The 21,913-nt window shown below is 50.3% G+C and overlaps 1 protein-coding gene across 4 annotated transcripts; it reads left to right on the forward strand.

Annotated features, from left to right (window-relative positions):
* Positions 1–3,138: 3,138 nt before the first annotated feature.
* LOC128902742 (RNA-binding E3 ubiquitin-protein ligase MEX3C) lies at positions 3,139–21,012 on the forward strand. 4 transcript variants are annotated; one of them, XM_054186209.1, is made up of 5 exons: positions 4,529–5,150; positions 6,001–6,588; positions 6,906–7,806; positions 8,613–8,725; positions 17,689–21,012. In XM_054186209.1, the coding sequence occupies exon 5, from the start codon at positions 17,796–17,798 to the stop codon at positions 18,912–18,914; it is 1,119 nt and encodes a 372-aa protein (XP_054042184.1). In that variant the 5' UTR covers positions 4,529–5,150; positions 6,001–6,588; positions 6,906–7,806; positions 8,613–8,725; positions 17,689–17,795; the 3' UTR covers positions 18,915–21,012. The 4 variants fall into 4 exon arrangements, with proteins under 4 accessions (XP_054042183.1, XP_054042182.1, XP_054042184.1 ...); XM_054186207.1 differs by lacking the exons at positions 4,529–5,150; positions 6,001–6,588; positions 6,906–7,806; positions 8,613–8,725 and adding an exon at positions 3,395–3,690 and having other exon boundaries at positions 17,689–18,893; positions 19,286–21,012; XM_054186208.1 differs by lacking the exons at positions 4,529–5,150; positions 6,001–6,588; positions 6,906–7,806; positions 8,613–8,725 and adding an exon at positions 3,139–3,690 and having other exon boundaries at positions 17,689–21,011.
* The last annotated feature ends 901 nt before the right edge of the window (positions 21,013–21,913 follow it).

Raw genomic sequence — 21,913 nt, forward strand, 5'->3', positions numbered from 1 at the left:
CCAAAGCCAAGTGCTGTGTCCAACGTGGCAAGGCTCTCTGGGCAGCTGAAGGCCTGAGGGTGGTGAGCCCCTGGCCCAGGTTGCCCAGAGAAGCTGTGGCTGCCCCATCCCTGGAGGGGTTCAAGGCCAGGTTGGCCGGGGCTTGGAGCAACCTGGGCTGGTGGGAGGTGTCCCTGCCCAGGGAAGGGGGTGGCACTGGGTGGTCTTTAAGGTCCTTTCCAACCCAAACGATTCCGTGATTCTATGATCTCCTAGCACCCACCTCAGAGCCCCCGAGGTGTCCAGCACCCTACAGCAGCCCCACACCCCTCCAGGGGCACAGCCATGGCCCTGCAGCAGCACCCAGGACGGTGGCCTTGTGCCCCTTGGGTCACCCCAGTGCTCCCATGGGAACACAAACAGCCCGGGCAGGGGTCTGGCATGGGGATGGGGACACCCCCAGCAGCCCCTCAGGCGGCGCCGAGGCCCTGTTGACCCAGACGTGGGGCACAAATGTGAGGTGGGACGGTGCTGCGGCCACCGAGACATCACTGCAGGACTTGCCAACCCAGGTTTGCTTCGGTGGCACCTGTCCCCAGCCCCTTCCGTGCCACGGGAGCCCTGGCAGCTGTGGGGGCCGCCAGCCCCATGTCCCTTATAGCCTTCTGAGGGCACACGGGTGGGACACCATCTCCGCACGCCCTTTGCAGGAGCAGCAGGCCCGGTTTTGCCGTGGCGCAGCTGCAGATGGGGAAAAAAAACCAAACCCAAAACCACCCGCCCAAAACAAGCCCCAAACCCCCTTAGTTTTTGCAGGATTTCAGGTTGCCGCAGCTCGCCGTGCCAGGCTGGCAGTTTCTGTCCCCAATGCTGCCGTCCCCGCAGGCCGGAGGGTGACAGGATTGGATGCTGCAGGGATATGGCCAAGGACACCCGGCATGGCAGTGGCAGAGGTGGGCAAAGCGGCTGTGGGTGGGGGGACCTGTGGGGACCCCCAGGCAGCCCAGGGGCAGTGACAGGCAAGGGGACGTGCCACCGAAACACCATGCTCGGGTTAGTTCAGGTTGGCGGAGCAGATCCCGAGGAGGGAGCATCCCAAATAACAAGCGATAGGACAAGAGGAAACGGCCTCAAGTTGCGCCAGGGGGTGTTTAGACTAGATGTTAGGAAAAATTCTTCACGGAAAGGGTTGTCAAGCATTGGAAGAGGCTGCGCAGGGCAGTGGTGGAGTCCCCGTCCCTGGAGGGATTTAAAAGCCGGGCAGACGTGGTGCTGAGGGACACGGGCTAGTGGTGGACTTGGCAGTGCTGCATTCATGGTTGGACTCGATGACCTTAAAAGTCTTTTCCAACCTAAACAGTTCTATGATTTCAACCCCTTGCATGTGGCTTTCCTTGTCTGTATCAAGAACAACGCTGCTCCACTCACACTGAGCCTGAAGGCCACTGTTGAAGACCATTTTCTAGTCTGTTTTTGTTGGGGGACCATGTCACCCTCTGCTTTCTGTTCCTTCCTGGGGTCTCCCCCCTGGCACATGAAACAGGAGCTAGTGGTCTTCACTCCCTGCTCATCATTTCACTTCAGAACGAAGAAGTCATTTCGCATTTCCAACTCTTCATCACAAGCATAATCACACATGGTGATTTAACGCCAGCCAGCAGCTAGGACCGTGCAGCCGCTCACTCACTCCCCCGCAGTTGGGATGGGGGGAGGGAGGGGGGGCAGAATCGGAAGAGTAAAAATGAGGAAAAACTCATGGGTTGAGATAAAGACAGTTTAATAAGCAGAGCAAAAGCCACGTGCGCAAGCAAAACAAAACAAGGAATTCATTCCCTGCTCCCCGTGGGCAGGCGGGTGTTCAGCCATCCCCAGGAAAGCCGGGCTCCGTCATGGGTAACAGTGACTTGAGAAGACAAACACCGTCACTCCCAACATCCCCCCCTTCCTTCTTCTTCCCCAGCTTTATACTCTGAGCATGACGCCACGTGGCACGGAATGTCCCTATGGTAAGCTAGGGTCCCCTGTCCCAGCTGTGTCCCCTCCCAAGCCCTTGTGCCCCCCAGCGCCCGTTTGCTGATGGGGCAGGGTGAGGAGGAGAAAAGACCTTGAGAGCTCGGCAACAACCAAACCCACCAGTGCGCCGTCACACCGCTCCCATCCCAGACCCAAAACACAGCCCTGGGCTGTCACCTCCATCCCAGCTGAAAACAGGACATGACAGTTTCAAACAAGTTCCTTCATGTTTGGCCTGAAAATTTTCACCTGTGACTTCCCAGAATGGTTTGGGTTGGAAGGGACCTTAAAGGCCACTCAGTGCCACCCCCTGCCCTGGGCAGGGACACCTCCCACCAGCCCAGGTTGCTCCAAGCCCCGTCCAACCTGGCCTTGAACCCCTCCAGGGATGGGGCAGCCACAGCTTCTCTGGGCAACCTGGGCCAGGGGCTCACCGCCCTCACAGCACAGAATTTCTTCCCAATATCTCATCTCAATCTCCCCTCTTCCAGTTTAAAACCGTTCCCCCTCGTCCCATGGCTCCCCTCCCTGATCCAGAGCCCCTCCCCAGCTTTCCTGGAGCCCCTTGAGGGACTGGAAGGGGCTGGAAGGTCTCCGCGGAGCCTTCTCTTCTCCAGGCTGAACCCCCCCAGCTCTCTCAGCCTGTCCTCCCAGCAGAGGGGCTCCAGCCCTCCCAGCATCTCCGGGGCCTCCTCCGGGTGAAGTCAGACCCGGAACGACCCCGCCGGCGGGGGGAGGGGGGGGTGTCTCCGCGGCCCCGCCCGACGAGCGGGTACCGCCCGCCCCCCGCCGGCCCCGCCCAGGAACCGGCTCTACCGACCAATGGCGCGGCGGGGGCGGGGCCGCCTCTGCCCCGCCCCTCCGGCCCCGCCCCGCCGCCGCCGCCGCCGCCGCCCGCGGCCGCCGCCGAGGGCTCGCCATGGGACAAAAGGCGCGCTGAGCAGCGCGGCCCCCGCGCCTAGGCCGCGCCCGCCACGCTCGCTGCCCGCCGCGGCTATGGCGGCCCCGCACCGCTAGGCCCGGCCCGGCTCGGCTCGGCCCGGCCCGCCTCCCCCCCGCCATGCCCAGCGGCAGCGGCGCCGCGGCCTCCCCCGCCGCCGCCGAGCCCGCCGAGCCGCCGCGCCTCCTTCCCCCCCCTCCGCCACCACCACCCGCCGCTGCTGCTGCTCCAGCAGCGCCTCGCCGGCCTCGGCCTCCACGACCGGGTGGCCCGGCGGCAAGCCCGCAGGCGGCGGGCGGGCTTGGCGCCGCTGCCCGACCCCCCCGGAGAGCCGGGGCCTGGCGGGGCGGAGGAGGAGGAGGAGGAGGCGGTGGCGGCGGGGGACGAGGGAGACCTGGAGCTGGAGGAGGAGGAGCTGCTGGCGGGGGAGGACGAGGAGGAGGAGGAGGAGGACCCGGCCGCGCTGCTGCTGCTCTCCTCGTCCTCCTCGCCCTCCCAGCCGCTGCCGCTGCTGCCGGCGCTGGGCTCCGTCCTGCTCTCGCCCTCCTTCGATGCGCGGGAGGCGGCGGCGGGGCCGCTCTGCGGGGCGGACGATCCTCAGGGCATGATGGCGGCGATGCTGTCCCAGGCCTGCGCCGGGGGGGCGGCGGGCCTCAACGGCGAGCAGGCGGCGCTGCTCCGCCGAAAGAGCGTCAACACCACCGAGTGCGTGCCGGTGCCCAGCTCCGAGCATGTGGCCGAGATCGTGGGGCGGCAGGGTGAGTGGGGGACCGGGGCGAGGGGCGGAGGGCGGGGGGGGGAGTGCTGGGGGGGACGGCCGAGGGGCGGCCCGGGCCTGCCGCCCTTCCCCGGGGCTCGGCGGGGGGCCTGTCCCCGCACAGCCCGCTCGGAGCCGGCCGGAGGAGCCCCTTCGTGCCCCTCTAGGGCCTGCCACCCCCCCACCGCGGGGACAAGCCGCCGGCTCGGGCCCTGCCACCAGGTGAGGGGCGAGGGCGAGCCCTGGGCTAGCTCAGGCCTTCGGGTGGTGGTCGTTTGGGTTGTAAAAGGCATTATGTGGCCTGAGCCTCTCCAGGGACACGGTGGAGGGCCTGGCCCTGTCCAGGTAGAGCCTGGGCCACAGTTGGTGGCCTGGGCATGTTCAGGCGGGGCTTGGGCCACGGTGGATGGCCTGGCCCTGTCCAGGTAGACCCTGGGCCACAGTAAGTGGCCTGGCTACGTCCAGGTAGGTCTTGGCCACAGGGTTTGGTCTTCAGTGACACTCGGCCTGTGGTCTTCGGTAACGAGCTGCTTTTCACCGTAGGAGCTTTGGCCCGTGTTTTACCAAGGCTTTTTATTTTATTTTATTTTTTTTTTGGCTAGAGGACCTCAGCTCGCCTTGCAGAGCAGGGCGTGGGCTGACGCTGTTCCGGCAGCTTTCCAGAAAGTGGGACCCCGGGAGCCAGCGAGGTGGAGAAAGGAGCCACGTGCGGCCCTCTCCTGTGCGGCAGCCCTTGTTCTTTCTGCTGGGGCTGTGGCTTCCTGTTGATCGCTGTTGCTCCCCTCCACGGGTCTCTCTTACGCCGTCGGGATAAGGTCATACCGGTGATGTCATGTTTGCTGTCGGCCTTTCATGTGGTCTCGGGGGGAGCCGCGCTTGGAGGAGTTCGAAAGATGACGTTTCTCGCCAGCTTTTTGGCGGCGAACCTAATTTTAAAAGCCCCTTTTCCGTATCAAGGGAAGCGCTGAGCGGCGTGGAGTGTAGGTGTGGAAACGCAGACAATGAAGTCGCCGCTCTCTTCCTCTTCCCTTTCTGTGTTATTCTGTATTGGTTTGGGGGTGGTGTGTCTTGTTTGCTGATGGGCTCAGATAACGAGCGGTTATGCTGTCTGGTCTCTCGACATCAATGTGGCTTTTGTTTCTTTTTTTTTTTCTTTCCCCTCGAGTATGGAGGAAATAGTAACGTTGGTCTAAACCAATGTGGTGCTAAAGAAATGCCTGCTGAGCACCGACGCTCGGGCAGACTCTTCTTTTCTCTTTCTACATTTATTTTAGGCTTTTAGCAGCTGAGGGTGGTTTTTTCGCTGGGTGTGTCAAGGGAGAACTGACGCCCGCGCTGCAGAAATTGGCAGGTAGCTTCCTCCGATGCAGACGAGCCCGTTCTGTTCGGAAGCAGAAAATATCTTTTCCAAGAAATAGTGTTTGAACATCTTAAGGCTTTGCTCATGTGTCATTGGGGATGGTGAGTCGGGGGGGGTGGGGAGATGGAAAACAGAACTGAAAATGGTTATTGCTACAGTCCTCTGAAAGCGAAATACAAACTATTGGGCTTCAAGGACCGATTAAGCTGCTGTGTTTATTCTCCAGCAGATCAGGATTGTTCTCTGTAGTATATTTCTCAGCACTTTGAGTCACTTAAAAACAAGATAATGGAGCCTGCATAAAAATAGAATCATTGTTCCTGAAGAGTTCGTTTGCTGCTTCTGCTTTTATTTCTTATCTGATGTCCCACTGTTTGGCTTGTGATAAAATATTTAGCCTCGGCGGGGAGGGATTGTATCATAAAAAGAATTTGGGCTACAGAAGAGGAAGGAGCAGGAGTGGAGGGAGAGCTAAAAAAATGCTTATTTGCCTGAAAGCTTTGTGTAAGGAGGCCCTTCAAAATTCTCATACAGGGGGAGACCTATGCTTAGAAGAGCTACTTCCATAAGTTGTATTAGTTCCGCTAAATATTTGTTAAATTTCTTAGAAATGCTAGTCCTTGCGTCTCCTTTTACGGCCCAGAGGCGCTCGCGCTCTCGTCCACCTGCTTTGCCGTGGGTCTGTGCTCTGGCCTGGCAGAGTCTCGTCGTTTTGGGCTGCCTCCATCCTCCGCTGAGCCTTCTGTTTTCTCTGAGAATCCAAACACTGCATATTCTCTTCCTAGCACACATCGTTAACCAGCTGGTTGCGTTATCTTGAACGAATTCAGCTGAAGTTTTATGCCAGGCTCCTCTGTGCGCTTTAATATCCAATTATGTCATTGGAATGTAACTTCTGATGGATTTGCCCAGAGATTAAGTTTATATTCTTTCTGTTGCCGTCTTCCTGAGGTATAAAAGGAACTTGAAATGTCTGCAGCCTGAACACATCAGCTCTGAAATACCAGGAATGCTGAGTTTGATCTGGGCTTTGCTGGAGGCCTCACTGCTGTGTCTGAAAGCGTGTTGATTGTAAATCCTAACCCCCTAAGTGAAAGAGTAATGAGAATCGGAATTCCACGGTATTCTTTATCCAAATTTAATTTTTCGCACGGAGGAAGAGAATTTCCAGATGCTGTTTATCAGACCGAAGGAGCCCCTGGTTCTGAAGAGGGCTGTAAATAAGCGAAAACCTTATGGCGCTTGCATGGAACGTTTTGGGGTTTTTTTTTGTCTTCCCTAATTACGTGCAAGTTTCAGAAATAAATACAGCACTTCAGGAGCGAAGTGGTGTTCCCCCAGCCCTGCTGTGTTGGTGGCCGTGCGGAGAGGTGGGATGTCACAGCCATCGAAGGTGCGGAGTGCCTGAAAACGTACCTTGTGCTTGATGGTTTTCTCCCGAAGCTCCGTCGGAGGCCGCTGGGTTACTGTGACAGTACTTCAACGTGTTGCCGCTGGAAGCATTTACATCACTGTAAAAGACACCCGGAAAAGGCTTAAGTAAGATTTTCTTTTCATGAATAGTAGGTGTTCCTTCTTTTAAAAAAAAAAAAAAAATATCCTGTAGTATTTCTGAAACCTGCCAGCTTTTTGTGCTTTTTTTGGTTGTTTTTTTTTTTTAAATCTTAAATATTCTCAACCTTTTCTTATTGCCCTTGCCCCCCTCCCTTCCCCCCCCCCCCCCCCCCCCCCCAAAATGAAGCTGACAGACGCTGCTTGGGCTAGCGCAATATAATTCTTTGTAGTCTTTGAAGTGGAAGAATCTCAAAGGTGAACAACAAAGGAAAAGATATTTGTATCCTTTTATTCTTGTTAAGGCATGTGACTGGGAGCCAGGAAAACTAGATTCCATTCATGGCATTGTACGGGCTTCCTGTATGAATTTGAACTAGCTGTTGAATCCAACCTTCGGTAAGTTGGCTGGTCAGACGAGTGACTTCCTTTGCTGTCAGTGGCTAAAAATCCCACATACAGACAGTTTGCGTTGGTTTAAGAAAAATAAAATAAAGCTGGAGGAAGCGCCCTCGGGAATGGGAGCAAGAAAGCTGCGTTGCTGAGGAGGTGATTGTTGTTTGCCTGAGAAAACCTGGCATAGGGCATATACCAGAATTATATAAACTTGTATCCAGACTTAAAAAAGACCCCACAAACCCCAGCTTCTGGATATCTAATTTGGGATGATTTCGGTTTAATCTCTAAAGCTGGTGATTTTCTGTGGCAATTCCGCCATGGCCTGGTGGGCCTTGAGAAGGATTTGGCAAGCTTAACTTGGAGTCTTCAGTGCCCCCTGCTACTTTCTCTATGCTAAAAAAAAACCCCCAAAAGACATGTTTAAGCTCTTTTGAATAATGCAAAGAGAGGGGTGGTGTCTGAAGACGCAAACAACAGAAAACCTGAAAGGTGCTGGAAGGGACAGAAGTCTGTCCTATAGAGAGATGCTTCATCCTTGAAGGCATTAACCGTCTTCAGCTAATGATGGTTGGAATATATTTGCTAATGCATTCCAGCAGTGTGACTCTCCAAGTAATGTGGTTTTCCAAGAGTTTATATCCTCGATAAAGCTGATGATAGTGTTTGGGGTTTTTTTCTCCCGAAGACATCACTCGAGTTGGAGCTACTTAACTCTGAAGCCTGATGCTTTTCTTTCTTCATTAAGAATAGTTCGGGTGACGGCTGCAGAACTCCAAACGGGCAGGGCAGTCTCCAAACCCCAGATGAGTAAGAGGAGGAGGAATGATATCATCCCATTTCACTGATTAAATCGATAATGACAAATCTGCTTTGCATGAGACAGCCTTGCAACTAAAATAACCTTTTTATGCATATTTCATGATCTCGGAGTCCTTTTTGCTTTTGAATGTGGGCTCTTGAGCAAAATATGGCTTTGCTTGAAATAGTCCTGTAACTCGAAATAAAAACAATAATTCTGATAAGTTGGTAGCTGCTGACCAGCTGAATAAAGACAACAGCTATCACTCTCGGGGAGTGGAAACAGCATTAAAACAATCCTGGGGCAAATCCTTGTGCGTTAGCCGAGTATAGTGCGGAGATGTCCTGGGGTAGGATAATTAGAGCCCTTTTAAGAAAGAACTGTATCTCTGGTTTTTGCGTCTCTGGGATAGTAACGTCACCGAATTACTGATAATACTTAGGTAGCCTTGGCTGGTTATTAACCGCTGACCCGTGAGTAGTCGGCATAAGCGTAGGGAACTAGTCTGAATTGCATATTGGTTTTAAACTGGCTGCTTAAGATTTCTCAAGAATCAGTTTAACTTGCGTGACTGAAGTCATCACCTATCTCTGTATCAGTTGAGTGCCACAGACAGCCAAGCTTCGGCTAGCTTATTTTAAGTAAAAGCTGCAAAGGCAGTTGCAATTTAGGGTTTGGGGTTTTTTTTTTTTCCCATTTTCTGTAACAAGCAGGTTATTAAATAGCTTGTCCTAAAGACTGAAAGCAAACTTGAGCTATTTGTTGAAATCCTATCTAAAAGCTCTTTTTTTTTTTTTTTTTTTTTTCTGAGAAGCCGAAGTCTGGTCGCTTTTAGAGCCTGGAACTCCAGGAACTGAACCACGTGAGCAGACCGTGGGCTGGCACAGTCTGAAACCGCCGCTGAAGTTTCAGCGACCTAGCGCTCCGGTACCGTGTGACAAATGTCACTTCGCTTCTGCTGTTTGTCATTCCTGCTACGCGAAAGACCCAACTCGAGTTGCAAAGTGTGTCCGAAGGGTGCGGGTTTTCCAGCTGGGATCATAAATCCTCAGTCGTAAATGCTGCTCTTGTCTGGCTTGTTGGGTGAGAAGCGCACCAAACACAGTGCGTCCGCGCTCGGGAGGTTTTCCCCTTTGTGTAGTCTGCCAGAAATTCCCTATGAATTCCCCAGAAGTGAATACCTGCGTAAGAAGGATCTTTGGATGAAGCCGAAATTAAAATTATAAAACACCTTTGCGACACAAAGTGCCAATTTCTAGCCCTCTGGTCCTTTTCTTTTTCTTGTAAAACTGCTGTGTTCCAAAAGAGTTCGTTTTTTTTTAAGTTCATAACACACACGTACAAAAGAAATCTTGGTTAATGTGCTTCCGAACTGTGCTGGATTAACCTGGCTGTGGCCTGAGAAAATAGCCATGAATTATGGTTTGGTTTTGGGTTTTGTTTTTTTTAAGCCATTAGTAAAGTCAGCAGATCTTGTGCTTTTCCCTGTCTTAGCCCTTGTCACCCTCTTTTCTGGTATGCTGTGGTCCGAATTTCTGGACTTTTGTTCTAAACAAAGTGTTGGGTATCTCAAAAGATATGAAATTTGGTTTGGATGCAATACCTCCGCCCCACGGGGCCAATTCCTCGTTGCAGGCAAAAAAATTTAACAGGGTTGCGAACTTGCTGTAACGAAGAAAAAAAAAGAAAGGCTGCTGAGCACTAGGACGTTTTCACTTAATCAAAAGGAAAGGCCAAAAAGCTCTAAATCATGCAGATGTTTCCAACTTCGGTTACTCTTTAAGAATGTCTTCCTTTCGTCTCTCTTTCAGGAATTCCTTTATGAGATCTTGCCAGCCTCCGAGATCTCGGTTTCCCTCGCTGGTGTGAGTCAGGAGCTCTGTGGTCTGCACCGAGTCCTCTGCTGCTCCCCTCAACAAAACCACAGCATCTCTCAACTTTTTACCTACTCGCCCATTTTCCGTTTGACCACGTACCGTGCAATCCTGTTTAAAAACACGGCTCCAGCGGCATTTTTGAATGGGGGGGTTCGGTGGAGGTGAAGGTTTGCGTGGATTTTTGCAATCTTCCTTTTACAGGCCACCTTGGCACGTGGAATGGTGGTCCCTTTTCATACCCTCCTTCTGCAGGTCAGGTTTCCCAGCACTATTGCTCCCACCAATCTGTTTCATTCGCTAGATCAACGTTCTTAATGAAAACAGCTTTTTTTTCCTGTAGTTCTTCTATTTGGTGTACCTAGTCCCTCTCTTATAACTATTGCTTTTTCTTCTACTGTCTTTTTCTAATTTTTCTCAGCAGCTGCTGCCTCAGTCCTGGTGCTGCAGTGGTGCAAGTAATTAATAATACAAGTTGCTGGCCGCTGGCTCTTTTGCTGCGTGTAACTTGTTTACTGACTTGCCATCTGTCTTGGGAATTGGGAGTATTCCTCTGGCTGTGGGACTGCTGGTGTGATAGATTGCCCCAGCCTGGCATATAGAAGGAAACAGTGTGCAGGCTGACTGCTTCGTTCTGCGCTGGATTGATATATAAATCGATTGATAAATTGATACCTACCGAAGAAATCTTTAATAGAGAGTTTGTACGCGGTTCTTCAACCCGGGCTTTTCTTTTCCTGAAGAGGGAAATGTCCCTGAGAGCTTGTGAGCAGCCTTCCCTTGGGAAGCTTTCTCAGCATCAGCAGGGACTCCCCTCTTTTCCCATCCATTAGCTTGGCAGCACTGGGACCAAAGAAAGTCCCGTGATCTGACCCAGCTGAGTGGTTGACGCTGATTTCTTGCCTTTTGGTTGAGGTACTTGAGATCTCCAGGTCGTCCTCCTTCCTGGTACCTCAACAAATCCAAGCCCGTGGGGCTCTAGCACCTGGCGCACTCAGCTTGAAGAGCTACTCTGCAAAGTATCTTGTGGAAAAACCCTTCTGTAGTTCTAGCTGGATGATGACGAGTTAAAAAAAAAAAAAGTCATGTATCATCTTTGCATTCGTACATGTGAAAAATACAAAGCGAAAGAAGTGGTCAGTTGTTCCTCAGAAATGGGTAAGCGTGGTGGAATTATAATGGGAGCAGTCTCGGTCGCTATATATAGCGTGACTCATATTGAAATGTTCCACAGGCAGGCACAGGGGTTTGCTAACTGCAGCGTAACTAAAAGCCTTTGATTGCAGGGGTAAGTTAATGAGGGGGGTCAGGAGGCAGGGAAAAATGTCTTTGGTAGAAAATGCTATAGTTTTTATTTTTCTTGAAGGACTTGTATGTCATCTTCCCTTCTCTTGGAATAACTTTATCAGAGTGGTTGTCAGTTGAGGTTTTTTTTTCCTCCTCTGTGCTACACAGTAATTTACCTACTTGTAGCATTGCTTATTGTAGTGTCGTTATAGATAGACGTGAAAGATGGTTATTACCGGTGCGCAGCACTTCTGAAGTACGGTCCTTCTCTGAAACCATTACTACGGCCACTCTCCGGAGCAGAGAGCCAGAACTTTGTTCCCAAGCTTTGGGTTGTAATGGGATTGGTATCTCATTTTTTGGATTGTAAATTTGAGGAGCTCTGCTTGGTGGCTTCTCGTTAGGAAGCGCCCATCTGAAAAATACAACCTGACGAAGGGCAGGAGCAGGTACTAGCGCTCCTGGGTAGCCTGCGGGAAAAGCCTTTGCCCGGGGACGTAAATCTCACAACTTTACTTGTGTGCTTCATGTGGCCACCTCCAAGGAACCTCAGCTTGGGTACCACCGTGGAGGAGGTGGCTTTGGTTCGTTAGGTGATGAACGAAACAGCTGTCCCTTAAACTCTGCGTACATCCATGTCCCCGTTTAAACCGTTGGCCTGCTCTCTTCTTCAGGGACTGGCATCTTCTGCTTCCAAACCTGCCAGCGACCTGCCCCGTGAGCTTGAGCAAATCCCAGCTGCGACCTGCGCCCGTCTCTTGCTGTCTCCATATTTGTTAGCTCTCTGGCATGTGTCATGCCTAGTTGTCACATGGGAGCCCTAATCTTACCGGCTAATTAACCCAAATAGCGATCAGACTATCGTCTGTGCTATAGAATGCTAATGGGGAGCTGTTAAAGCTGTTGGTGGTTGGTCTAGTCCTGTCGGCAGGATGGGTGCTGTGCTCTTCGGTGAGGTGTCTCTCAGCTTTCCTCTGGCTGGAGAGCAAGCTGCATTAAAAAGAAAGGAAAACTTGCCTTCAAAATATTCTATCCGGTAATTACTATTATCCCAGTTTGTCTCTTCAAACTTTAAAATTTAAAAGCAATATTTTTATAGCCTTCCTTCCTAAAATCAAAATGCCGGAGGGGTGATAAATAGCGGCCTGAGTACGTAGATCTGGGGGTTTTTTGCAGATCAGCATCTTTTGCAAGTGCAGAGAAATGACTTTCTTCATCTTCCTTGAATCAACTAACCATATTCAACAACCGGTTGAAAAAAAAAAAGCAAAGCTTGTCAGGAGTTGAGATTTTCCAGTCTGTGAATTAAAACAGGGTGTGAGATGAAATAATTGATCTCGGGTGAAAGGCGATAGTAACCAGAGTCAGTCTATCGACCGAGCGGCCTGCAGGTAGTATTTCATGATTTTATTAACCCGGTGAAGTGCCAAAAATGTTCTGGTCTTAATTTTCTTGTGTAGCCAGCCTGTGTAAGGAGTTTTAACCATTAAACAATTTAGAACAGGAGTTCATTTTCTGTCTCTGTGCATTTTCAGTGCAGCTTCGTCTCTGTGTGCTTAATAAATGGGGCATATATCAGTTTTCTACTGTATAGTCACAAACTGGATAGATATTTTTAGCCGTGCCACGACTGAGAGGAAGCACTCTGTGTTTAAGCAGGAGAACGCAGCTTGTACCACCAGCGGGAACGAACAGCTCTTCTGAAAAAGGTGTAGAGCAGTCGTTTTTAATGAAGGAGATTAATTTTTCTTTGTTTGTTAATCAGGTGGGCAGCGTTCTGCTCGGCAGACCCGGCAGCCTTATGGTACAGTCAGTGTTTCAGTCTCCGCAAATCCTTCGTTACCTTAGCTGCAGGAGTTCCAACTTTGCAATTAAAAGCTTGTGGCGACGTAGCAAGTGAAATAAGGGCTGTGCCAGCTTAACAGACTCTACCTTTAAAGCTGTGTCCACGCACGACAGTTGCAGGTTGGTAGAAACCAAATCCCTGGGCCGTCCCCTCTCTCCTTGGCAGGATGCTGTGCCATCCCTGCGGGGCTGCAGGCGCTTCCCAGACCCTGCCCTGACTTTCTAGGTAAGGAACGAGCCGTGGCTCTACTGGCAGTTCCAGGCTGATGTCCCTAATTACTCTGTCGCCGCGTCAGCGTGTTACAAAATCAGTGGTCAGAGTTCTGAAGACCGTGGTCAGAGTGGAGGCCGTAATACGGTATTGCCTTTCATCAGATAACGGCAAAGCTACTGAAAAACAGATTCCTGTGAACCCCGGCTTTCTCTTTAGTGCTGACAAGCTGTGGAGGCCGATCTGCGAGATCTCCGCGCTGCCCGCTGTTGCTCCGGGGCCGAGTTGGAGGATGCCAGGTCTGGCCGGGGCTGCTCATCAGCCCTGCCTCCTGCGCGGGAGCTGTGTCGGCGCTGATGCAACATCGCCCTGCTGGCTGCTCTTACGGCCGGGGCAGCGCTGGCGTCTCCCCCAGGGATTTGTGTGTCTAAAGAGCTGCAGGAGATTCTCAGTTTTGATCTCTGTAGCTAGGTACCCGTCTGGAGCAGGGGAGGAGAACAAACTGGTATTATCAATTGATTGTGGTTCACGTGGGTTGTTCCCTGCCATGATTTTCAGGCTTCTATTTAGGTAAACTATTTTTTCAGGGTTTGTTTATTTTTTTTTCCACAAAGCCCTATGTGAGCAGGGAGACAAGGTTCAACTGATGTGATGGTAAGAAGGTTTGGGTTCCCGTGTGGGCCTGAACCCCGATTTCACCACGCTTGGCAAGAGCTGTGGGAGGAACGTGGGTATGAGGGTATGACAGGCTGCGTTTTGCCAACGTGGGTACTCGGCAGCGCCAAGGACTCCCTTCCCCCGGTGTAGCTGCTCGGAAGAGACCACACAACAAAGGGATCCTCATCTGTAAATCAACCCTTGTCCCATTGCCAGTGCGTGGCGTTGAGGTGAATTCAGCAGAAGAAAGAAACGGGGGGAAGGTTCCGTCTCTCCTGGGTCCCGCCGTGGCTGTGCAGAGGAGGGATGCTTTTTTTGGCTGCTCCTTGGCTCGTGGCGGCAGATCGCCTGGCGTGGTGCGAGGCCGGCACGCACTTGGCTCCGTTGGGGACTTTCCCTCGTGGACTCGATGGCCCGAGACTGGGTTTGACGTGTCTCATCCTGTTAGTGACGATGCAAGGTGAAAGTTGGAGAGTGAGGGCTGAGCCGATGGGTGAGGGCTGCGGGTTCTGCGCTTCACTCTCACTTCAAGGCGTGAGAAGTGAGAGGGAAAGAAGAATCTGTCTTTTAGCACCTTTTTTTTTTTTTTAATAAGGAAACATTCCATCGTTTAAAACTGGTGGTGTATGAGTTAAACGACTCCTTCAGAGCTACCCTTAAGTTTCTCGGGGAGTATAATGTTCGTACTGTGTTTTAAAATGTTTAGTCAAATAATCCTCTTCAGGGAAAAAAACAGGGAGGAGGCTTGAGAAGAATGATGCAAATCAGCCGGCGCAGGATGAACACTGCCTGCAGGGCTGGGTACGGGCTCGGCTTCTCCTCGGGTGTCCAGGCAGGCAAGTATTAAATCTTTGCCTAAATGAAAGCAAAACTAAAGGGTTTTTGCTTGAGCTATGTCAGTATGTGCTTATGGCTGAGTGTGTGCTGCTTAGGAATGCTTATACTGCTGAACCGAGTACGTAACTCGTATCGAACAGACTTCCATTATCGCACCAAAAACTAAAATTACTGTGAAAGTTTTGCTTAAATTGAATTTCCGGTCTTGAAGTTCCCTCCACAGGCTTTTGACATCTCTGTACTTCAAGATCTTGGATACAATGATCTGATGATACATTGCAAAAGTGTGGGGCGGTGTATTTTTTTTTTTATTATTTTTATTTTCCCTTTGTCTTTCTGTGTCTTAAGCTCGGGAGATTGGGAAACTTCTTGATTCATCCCTTGGCCGTGTGAGTTCGTAGCTGGCCGACCTCGTGTCATCGTGGCCGCAAGCAGCGCCTCTGGATGCCGTGACTTGTCAGAGAGGAGATGGGATCAGCCGTCCTTCATCTCATCGCCTCGGTAGTGACTAAGGCAGGAGGGTGGGAAACCAGAGCCGCTGAGTAAAAGCAAATAGAGAGATCATCCCGCTGGAGCGGTTTAACGGGCTGCTGACCCTGTGTGTTGACATGACTGTCTGTCCTGGGGTTTTCCAGGGCTCCTTGCAGCCAAAACCCAGCGGGTATGGACTGACTCATTCGGAGACGTTGGGGTTTTGTATGTGGCGACTTTCTTCAGTTCCTTCAAACTTTATCTGAAAAGTTTGAGAGTTGACCTTGACCATCAACTTTCCACTGAAGCCAGCTTTCCGGCGTTGAAAAGCCTTGTCCTGTCGCCGCAGGGCAGTTGAGGCGATGTTTGGCCTCTGCTTGTGAGGTATGTGACCCATACCTGAAAAGACCAGCTCTGCCCACCTCGGTCCGTGCCCTTCTGCAGCCTGAGGAAGGAAGGCGAGAAGGCTTTTCCTCCCCCCGCAGCCCTTTGGAAACGTGGCTCTGGCAAAGCAGCCTCTGGGAGTTGGCAGCTGAAATGGAGAAGGAAGCTGAAGGCGCAGGGTTCTAACTGGATTTGAGTTTCTAAAAACTCAGGAAAGTTTGTCTAAAATACAAACTATAAGAATTGGTAAGGCACTGGGAACTGGAATTAAGTAGGCTCTGAATCACGGTCTATAATCATGAATTATATATATTTTTAGATATATAAATCTTATGCTAGATGCTGCTAGGATTCTCTTTTAAGCACTGCCTCTGTAATTTCTATGAAATAAGAATGTACACTCAGGTGGAACGGAGTAAATGAAAGTGATTTGTGTAAATTGGAGAATGATTGAGAGGCATCAGGAGGCTGACTTTGGTTTTAGGTGCTGCGGTAAAAGAGGGTTTGACCGATGTGAAAGCTCCGGCGGCACTGCTTTGGAGGTTCTTGTGGCTTTAAGGTTGGGGCCCACCAACTTTTCTGAGTAACTGTGAAGGCGCGGGGAGCGGAGGGGACGAGCAGATTTGCTCGTAGGGAGAAATGCGGCCGAAGAGACGAAAGGAGTCAAGGCAAATTGCCCGAGAGCGCTGGTGCCCTTCTCAGTGGGCTGTAAGTGGGAGGTTTGAGGCTTATGGGTTTGTTCTGCCCTGCGGATGTTTGCTCTTCTTGCCGAACTTCTCCTTCGGCTCTTGGCTCTGCATCCCCTCCTTCATCTGCGGGTGCTCCTCCATTCCTCCTTCTGGTGGAGGTAGGGCCTCCCAGAGCCCTCCTGACGAGCTGTTGAAGATAATGAACTTCCTCTCCAGCTGTGTCCTGGAAACAAAGGGCTGTTGTGTTCAGCCTTTGTCCTTGCTGTGTGCAGGGGCCCTGCAAGAAGAGGTTTTTCCTTCCCTCTGTTCCAACCGGCATCTGCATATTTGTTATCTTTTTTTTTTTTTTATATTAGTAGATAGTCCTGATTAGAGCAGCATCTTTGAGTGGCTTTTGAAGCGTAAAATCATTACCGCTAGCGGTACCTCGGGTGCAAGCGACTGACAAAACAGCATTTCGAGAGACTATTTCATGCACCCGGACAGTTACGAGATATTTAAAGCAAATGAGGAAAGTGGGAACAAATTCCACCCTGCGAGTGAAACGATGCTTAAAGCGCTTGGTCTGCGAACGTTGCTTATAGTTGTTTCGAGATGAGGTTCGCTGTAAAACGGCGTTTAGTGTTTTGAATTTGTGTTTAATGTAGGCTACATTCAGTCAAGCCTGAAGCCAGTAGACTCTCCTGTGTGTCACGGACCTGCTCGTCTCTCCGAATTTTGCACTGCCTGCTTTTCCGGTCCTGTGATGGGGAAAAGGTGCTCCCGTATGCGCCCTGCCAAAACGCCCGAAGCCTCTTAGGAAAGAGCCTGCCGCCGCTGTGTCCCGGCAAACTTGATAATTCAGTCCCCAAAAATCAAAAGACGAAATGTTCCATTAACTTTCTGCTGCTCTTTCAGACTGTATTTACCTGGTTAACGAGAAAAATTCCACGTAGGCACGTAATATTCCGTAGGAAGTCTTATTTGCGTGCGACAAAACTGCTTGAACTCCTACTTGGCGGTTCAAGGAGCGGCTCCTTCATCCCACAGGGAAGAGCAAAGTTTAAGTAACACTTGTTGGTAACGGGAAGCAAATGAGTTCTCAGTAAATCGATAATTGTATCTATATCCCACACAGGTTGTGATACTGACCCTTCTCTCGCTCGTAAATGTTTAATTTGCTTTTAGGTCGTGCGCGTCAGCGAAAGGCGACTCTATCAGCAGACTTAAGTGCGTGTGTGCGTGAGCCTTTACTCCTTTTGCGGGATCTTAGAAATAACCGAAGGATACCCAATCAATGGGAAAAAAAAATAAATTAATAAATCCACCTGTGTTTATAGGCTAATCGTGAATGTGGGTGTCGTAGAGAAAAAGCCGTCCGCGTTTATTCACCGTCTGATAACGATTGAGGAGATGATGGGCTAAAATGGTGCAGGAAGGGTTGCTAAAATAGTTTGTGTCGGAGATCTGCTTGGAAATAATAGGTAGAAGTTGTTACTGCTTTCTCTAGTGTGGCTTGTAGAGGTAAAAACAGCTGCTTCTGGTTTCACCCGATGGTTTGGTGAGACTCTCAAGCAGCTTAAAATAGATGGCTTTCTTGTGGCTTTCCAAACTTGGACGCCGTGCTAAACTTGCGTGTGTGTTTCCTTTGAACAGGTTGCAAAATAAAAGCGCTAAGGGCCAAGACGAATACTTACATTAAGACCCCTGTTCGTGGAGAAGAACCCATTTTTGTTGTCACTGGACGAAAAGAGGACGTAGCCATGGCCAAAAGGGAAATTCTCTCAGCTGCTGAACACTTCTCCATGATCAGAGCGTCGCGCAACAAGAACGGTCCTGCCCTGGGAGGTTTGCCATGTACCCCCAACCTGCCGGGTCAGACGACGGTCCAAGTCAGGGTGCCTTACCGTGTAGTCGGGCTGGTGGTTGGACCCAAAGGAGCTACAATCAAAAGAATTCAGCAGCAGACCCATACCTACATAGTCACTCCCAGCAGAGACAAGGAGCCCGTCTTCGAAGTTACGGGAATGCCCGAAAACGTCGACCGGGCGCGCGAGGAGATCGAGATGCACATAGCCATGCGTACCGGCAACTACATCGAGCTGAATGAAGAGAATGATTTCCATTACAACGGTACGGATGTGAGCTTTGAAGGAGGCACTCTCGGATCTGCGTGGCTGGCTTCTAATCCTGTCCCTCCTAGCCGCACCAGAATGATTTCTAATTATAGAAACGACAGCTCCAGCTCCTTGGGAAGTGGCTCCACGGATTCCTATTTTGGAAGCAATAGATTGGCTGACTTCAGCCCAACGAGTCCATTCAGCACAGGCAACTTCTGGTTCGGAGAAACGCTGCCTTCGGTGGGCGCGGAAGACCTCGCGGTCGACTCTCCCGCGTATGACTCCTTACCGACGCCTTCCCAAACCATTTGGACCCCTTTTGAACCTGTAAACCCGCTCTCCGGCTTCGGCGGCGACCCCGCTAATAACGCCAAGCCTCAGCGCCGAGGGAGCCAGCCATCTACTCCTCGCCTGTCGCCCACCTTTCCAGAAAGCCTGGATCACCCGTTGGCTAGGAGGGTGAGGAGCGACCCACCCAGCACCGGCCACCAAACCGGCCTTCCCATTTACATCCCCGCTTTCTCCAATGGTACCAACAGCTATTCCTCTTCCAACGGCGGCTCCACGTCCAGCTCGCCCCCCGAGTCGAGACGGAAGCACGACTGCGTCATCTGCTTCGAGAGCGAAGTCATTGCGGCCCTGGTCCCTTGCGGCCACAATCTCTTCTGCATGGAGTGTGCCAACAAAATCTGCGAGAAGGAAACGCCATCGTGTCCCGTTTGCCAGACAGCGGTTACTCAGGCAATCCAAATTCACTCTTAAAAATATATATAGATGTTATTATATATATATGGACTTTTAAAACTCTTAAAGGCATGGGTGTAATGGTACCCTCTAGTAAACTTCCTAATGAATTCTGACTGTTGGGCTTTCTTGGGATTAGGCTGAAGTTGTTAATAAATTTCTACTTTCTCAAAAGGCTGCTACGGTAACACTAAAGCCAGGTGGTCTCTGTCCGGTTCGGTGTAAGCAGATGGAGTGGTTTAGCAGAGATCCAGCAGGTGGGATGTTGTGGCACAGGGAGGGGAAGTCTTCAGCGATGACACAACCGCAAAGAAGAAAAAAAAAAAAACAAAAAACACAACAACAACAAAAAAAACCAACCAAAAAACACCCCCCCCACCATTTTACAGGCTTTCTGAAGGATCTCTGTTAAGCGTTCGACTTCTGCGGGCTGGCAGCGATGAACCTCGTCGCCTGAACGCGGAAGTCGTCGTCTGCCGCGGAGGGTTTGTGGCATTACCGCTATATCAAACAACACTTCCAATGCTGCCTTCTTTACACTGCCAGTTTTGAAAAAAACAGGTTTGGGGAAAATCTTTTCTTTTTTTTTTTTTTTTTTTTTGCTTCGTGCGACAACTTATGCCTAATTCTTCAGCGTTGCAAATACCTTTTTTTGGGGTGATTTTTTCTTTTTTATTTTTTTTTTAAAGCCTAGTTCAATATTATGGAAATGGATGATGTTATTGGCAGGTTCAGATAATAAATTAGAGGAGGTGGAGGGGGGAGGGGGGCGGAAAGCTGTCCGACGCACCTCCGTTTTTGCCCGACGTATGTTCAGAGGATCAGGAACCATTTGTGAATTCCTACCCACTGCTTTTCTTCATGGTGACGTGGAAAAGTCTGGCTGGCTTCATCCCATTTCCGAAAAGGCTTTGGGATGCACATACTTCGCCTGAGAGCGGGGATGCTGACATTCCGTTCATGAGTCCGATCAAGCTGTTCTTAAATTACATTTTTTAGAGGTTATATAGTTTCAAAATGTGAAGCGTTTTTATGTTCGATCCATATTTGTCTTGCACATATATAAATATATATTTTATTTTTAGTAAGGAAAAGGAAAAAAAAAAGGGGGGGGGGAAGTTGCGTATGTGCCCTTGTATTATTCATGGCAGCAGCTGTGACAGTGGCCCTGCAATCAGTTTACTTCATTTCAAAACTGTCTTTCCAATCATAAGGAAAAAAAAAATTATATTAAAAATCAGTATTTTTGAATGCGCTTTTTAACATTTCAACCTGTGGATGTTTCGAGCTTTTTTTTTTTTTTTTTTCCCTCCATCCTCAGTACCTTCCCAAATCTGTGCTGGCATATATTAAAACAACAAAAACAAACAAACAAAAAAGACACAAAGTGGAGTTCTGGTGGATTTTTTCTATTTTTTTTTTTGGAAGCATTATTTTCCCGAGACGAGACGAAGCTTTTTTTTTTTTTTTTTGTCCGCGGAATAACAAAAAGAAATTCTATGTGTATCGAACTAGTAAAATATACAGAAAAGTTTATTTTTTATTTCCACTTGAAGAGTTACATTTCGTATCAAAGTTTACAGAGAACGGTTTTTATTTTATGATTTTCAGTATAAAGAGTTGCCTTGACGGCATATTACGTACTGCGTAACTTTAATGCTATAATTGCTTGTAGAATAGTTACATGTCAGTATTGAAACCTAATCTCTAGCTGCAGTCTTGTAGATAACGAACAAACGTTCACCGAGCATGTATTTTGTATTTTATTGCATCGTACACCGCAACTAATAAGCCAAGGAACCGACGAGACATTAGGTGCGTGTACCCTTTCTATAAAACCACAAACTTAAGAATGATAAACTATCGAGATAGTTTAGTATTTGCTAATTTTACTACACTTTTTGTTATGTATATGTAGGGAGGTCATAGGGATTATAAATTCAATTTGAGTAAAGTTTAAAAACCATATATTTTATGATAAAAGGGCCTTTAACTTATGATGGCCAAAGCACTGATATTATATATTTGCTGTAAAGAGAAATTATAAGAGTTTTATTTTTCTGATATTAAAAGTTACTTAATAAAGACTTGTTTCCATTAACTTGAATGTTTTGCTGTCTTCAGGGTTGTCGCTCGGAGCTGCCGGTGGGGGCTGGGGCTGGCTGTCACCCCCCTGTCCCTTCCACCCGCCCTCCAGGAGGGTCTCCCGGTGCCAAACACGCTGCGGCCCCGACTGTGCTGTGGCTGGGTGACATCGTGTGCGAAGAATCGTGTTTTCCGTTAATTGCTGGCTTTACCCCCTGCCTTGAAAAAGCCCCGTGCGCTCTTCCAGAGGCCACAGCCGGAGGTTGCCGCAAGCCTCAGGAACTCGCGTTTCGGAGTTATTTCTGTGCAGCTGCAGGATAAACTCCATGTACTCTATAGTTGTGAGCATCAACCAGCATCATAGACTCACAGAACGGTTTGGGTTGGAAGGGACCTTAAAGGCCACCCAGTGCCACCCCCTGCCCTGGGCAGGGACACCTCCCGCCAGCCCAGGTTGCTCCAAGCCCCGGCCAACCTGGCCTTGAACCCCTCCAGGGATGGGGCAGCCACAGCTTCTCTGGGCAACCTGGGCCAGGGGCTCACCACCCTCACAGCAACAATTTCTTCCCAATATCTCATCTCAATCTCCCCTCTCTCAGTTTGAGGGCATTCCCCCTCGTCCCATGGCTCCCTTCCCTGCTCCAGAGTCCCTCCCCAGCTTTCCTGGAGCCCCTTGAGGGACTGGAAGGGGCTGGAAGGTCTCCGCGGAGCCTTCTCTTCTCCAGGCTGAACCCCCCCAGCTCTCTCAGCCTGTCCTCCCAGCAGAGGGGCTCCAGCCCTCCCAGCATCTCCGGGGCCTCCTCTGGCCCCGCTCCAACAGAGCGTTGCAAAAGGACCTTCTGATGTCCAGTTACATGGTCTCCTGCTGCGTTTCCTCCTGGTCCGATGGCAGTTTGCACCCTGTGCCTGGTACAGGAGGCTTGAATGTTTCC

This window comes from Rissa tridactyla, chromosome Z, assembly GCF_028500815.1.
Source record: "Rissa tridactyla isolate bRisTri1 chromosome Z, bRisTri1.patW.cur.20221130, whole genome shotgun sequence".
In the NCBI taxonomy this organism is placed as follows: domain Eukaryota; kingdom Metazoa; phylum Chordata; class Aves; order Charadriiformes; family Laridae; genus Rissa; species Rissa tridactyla.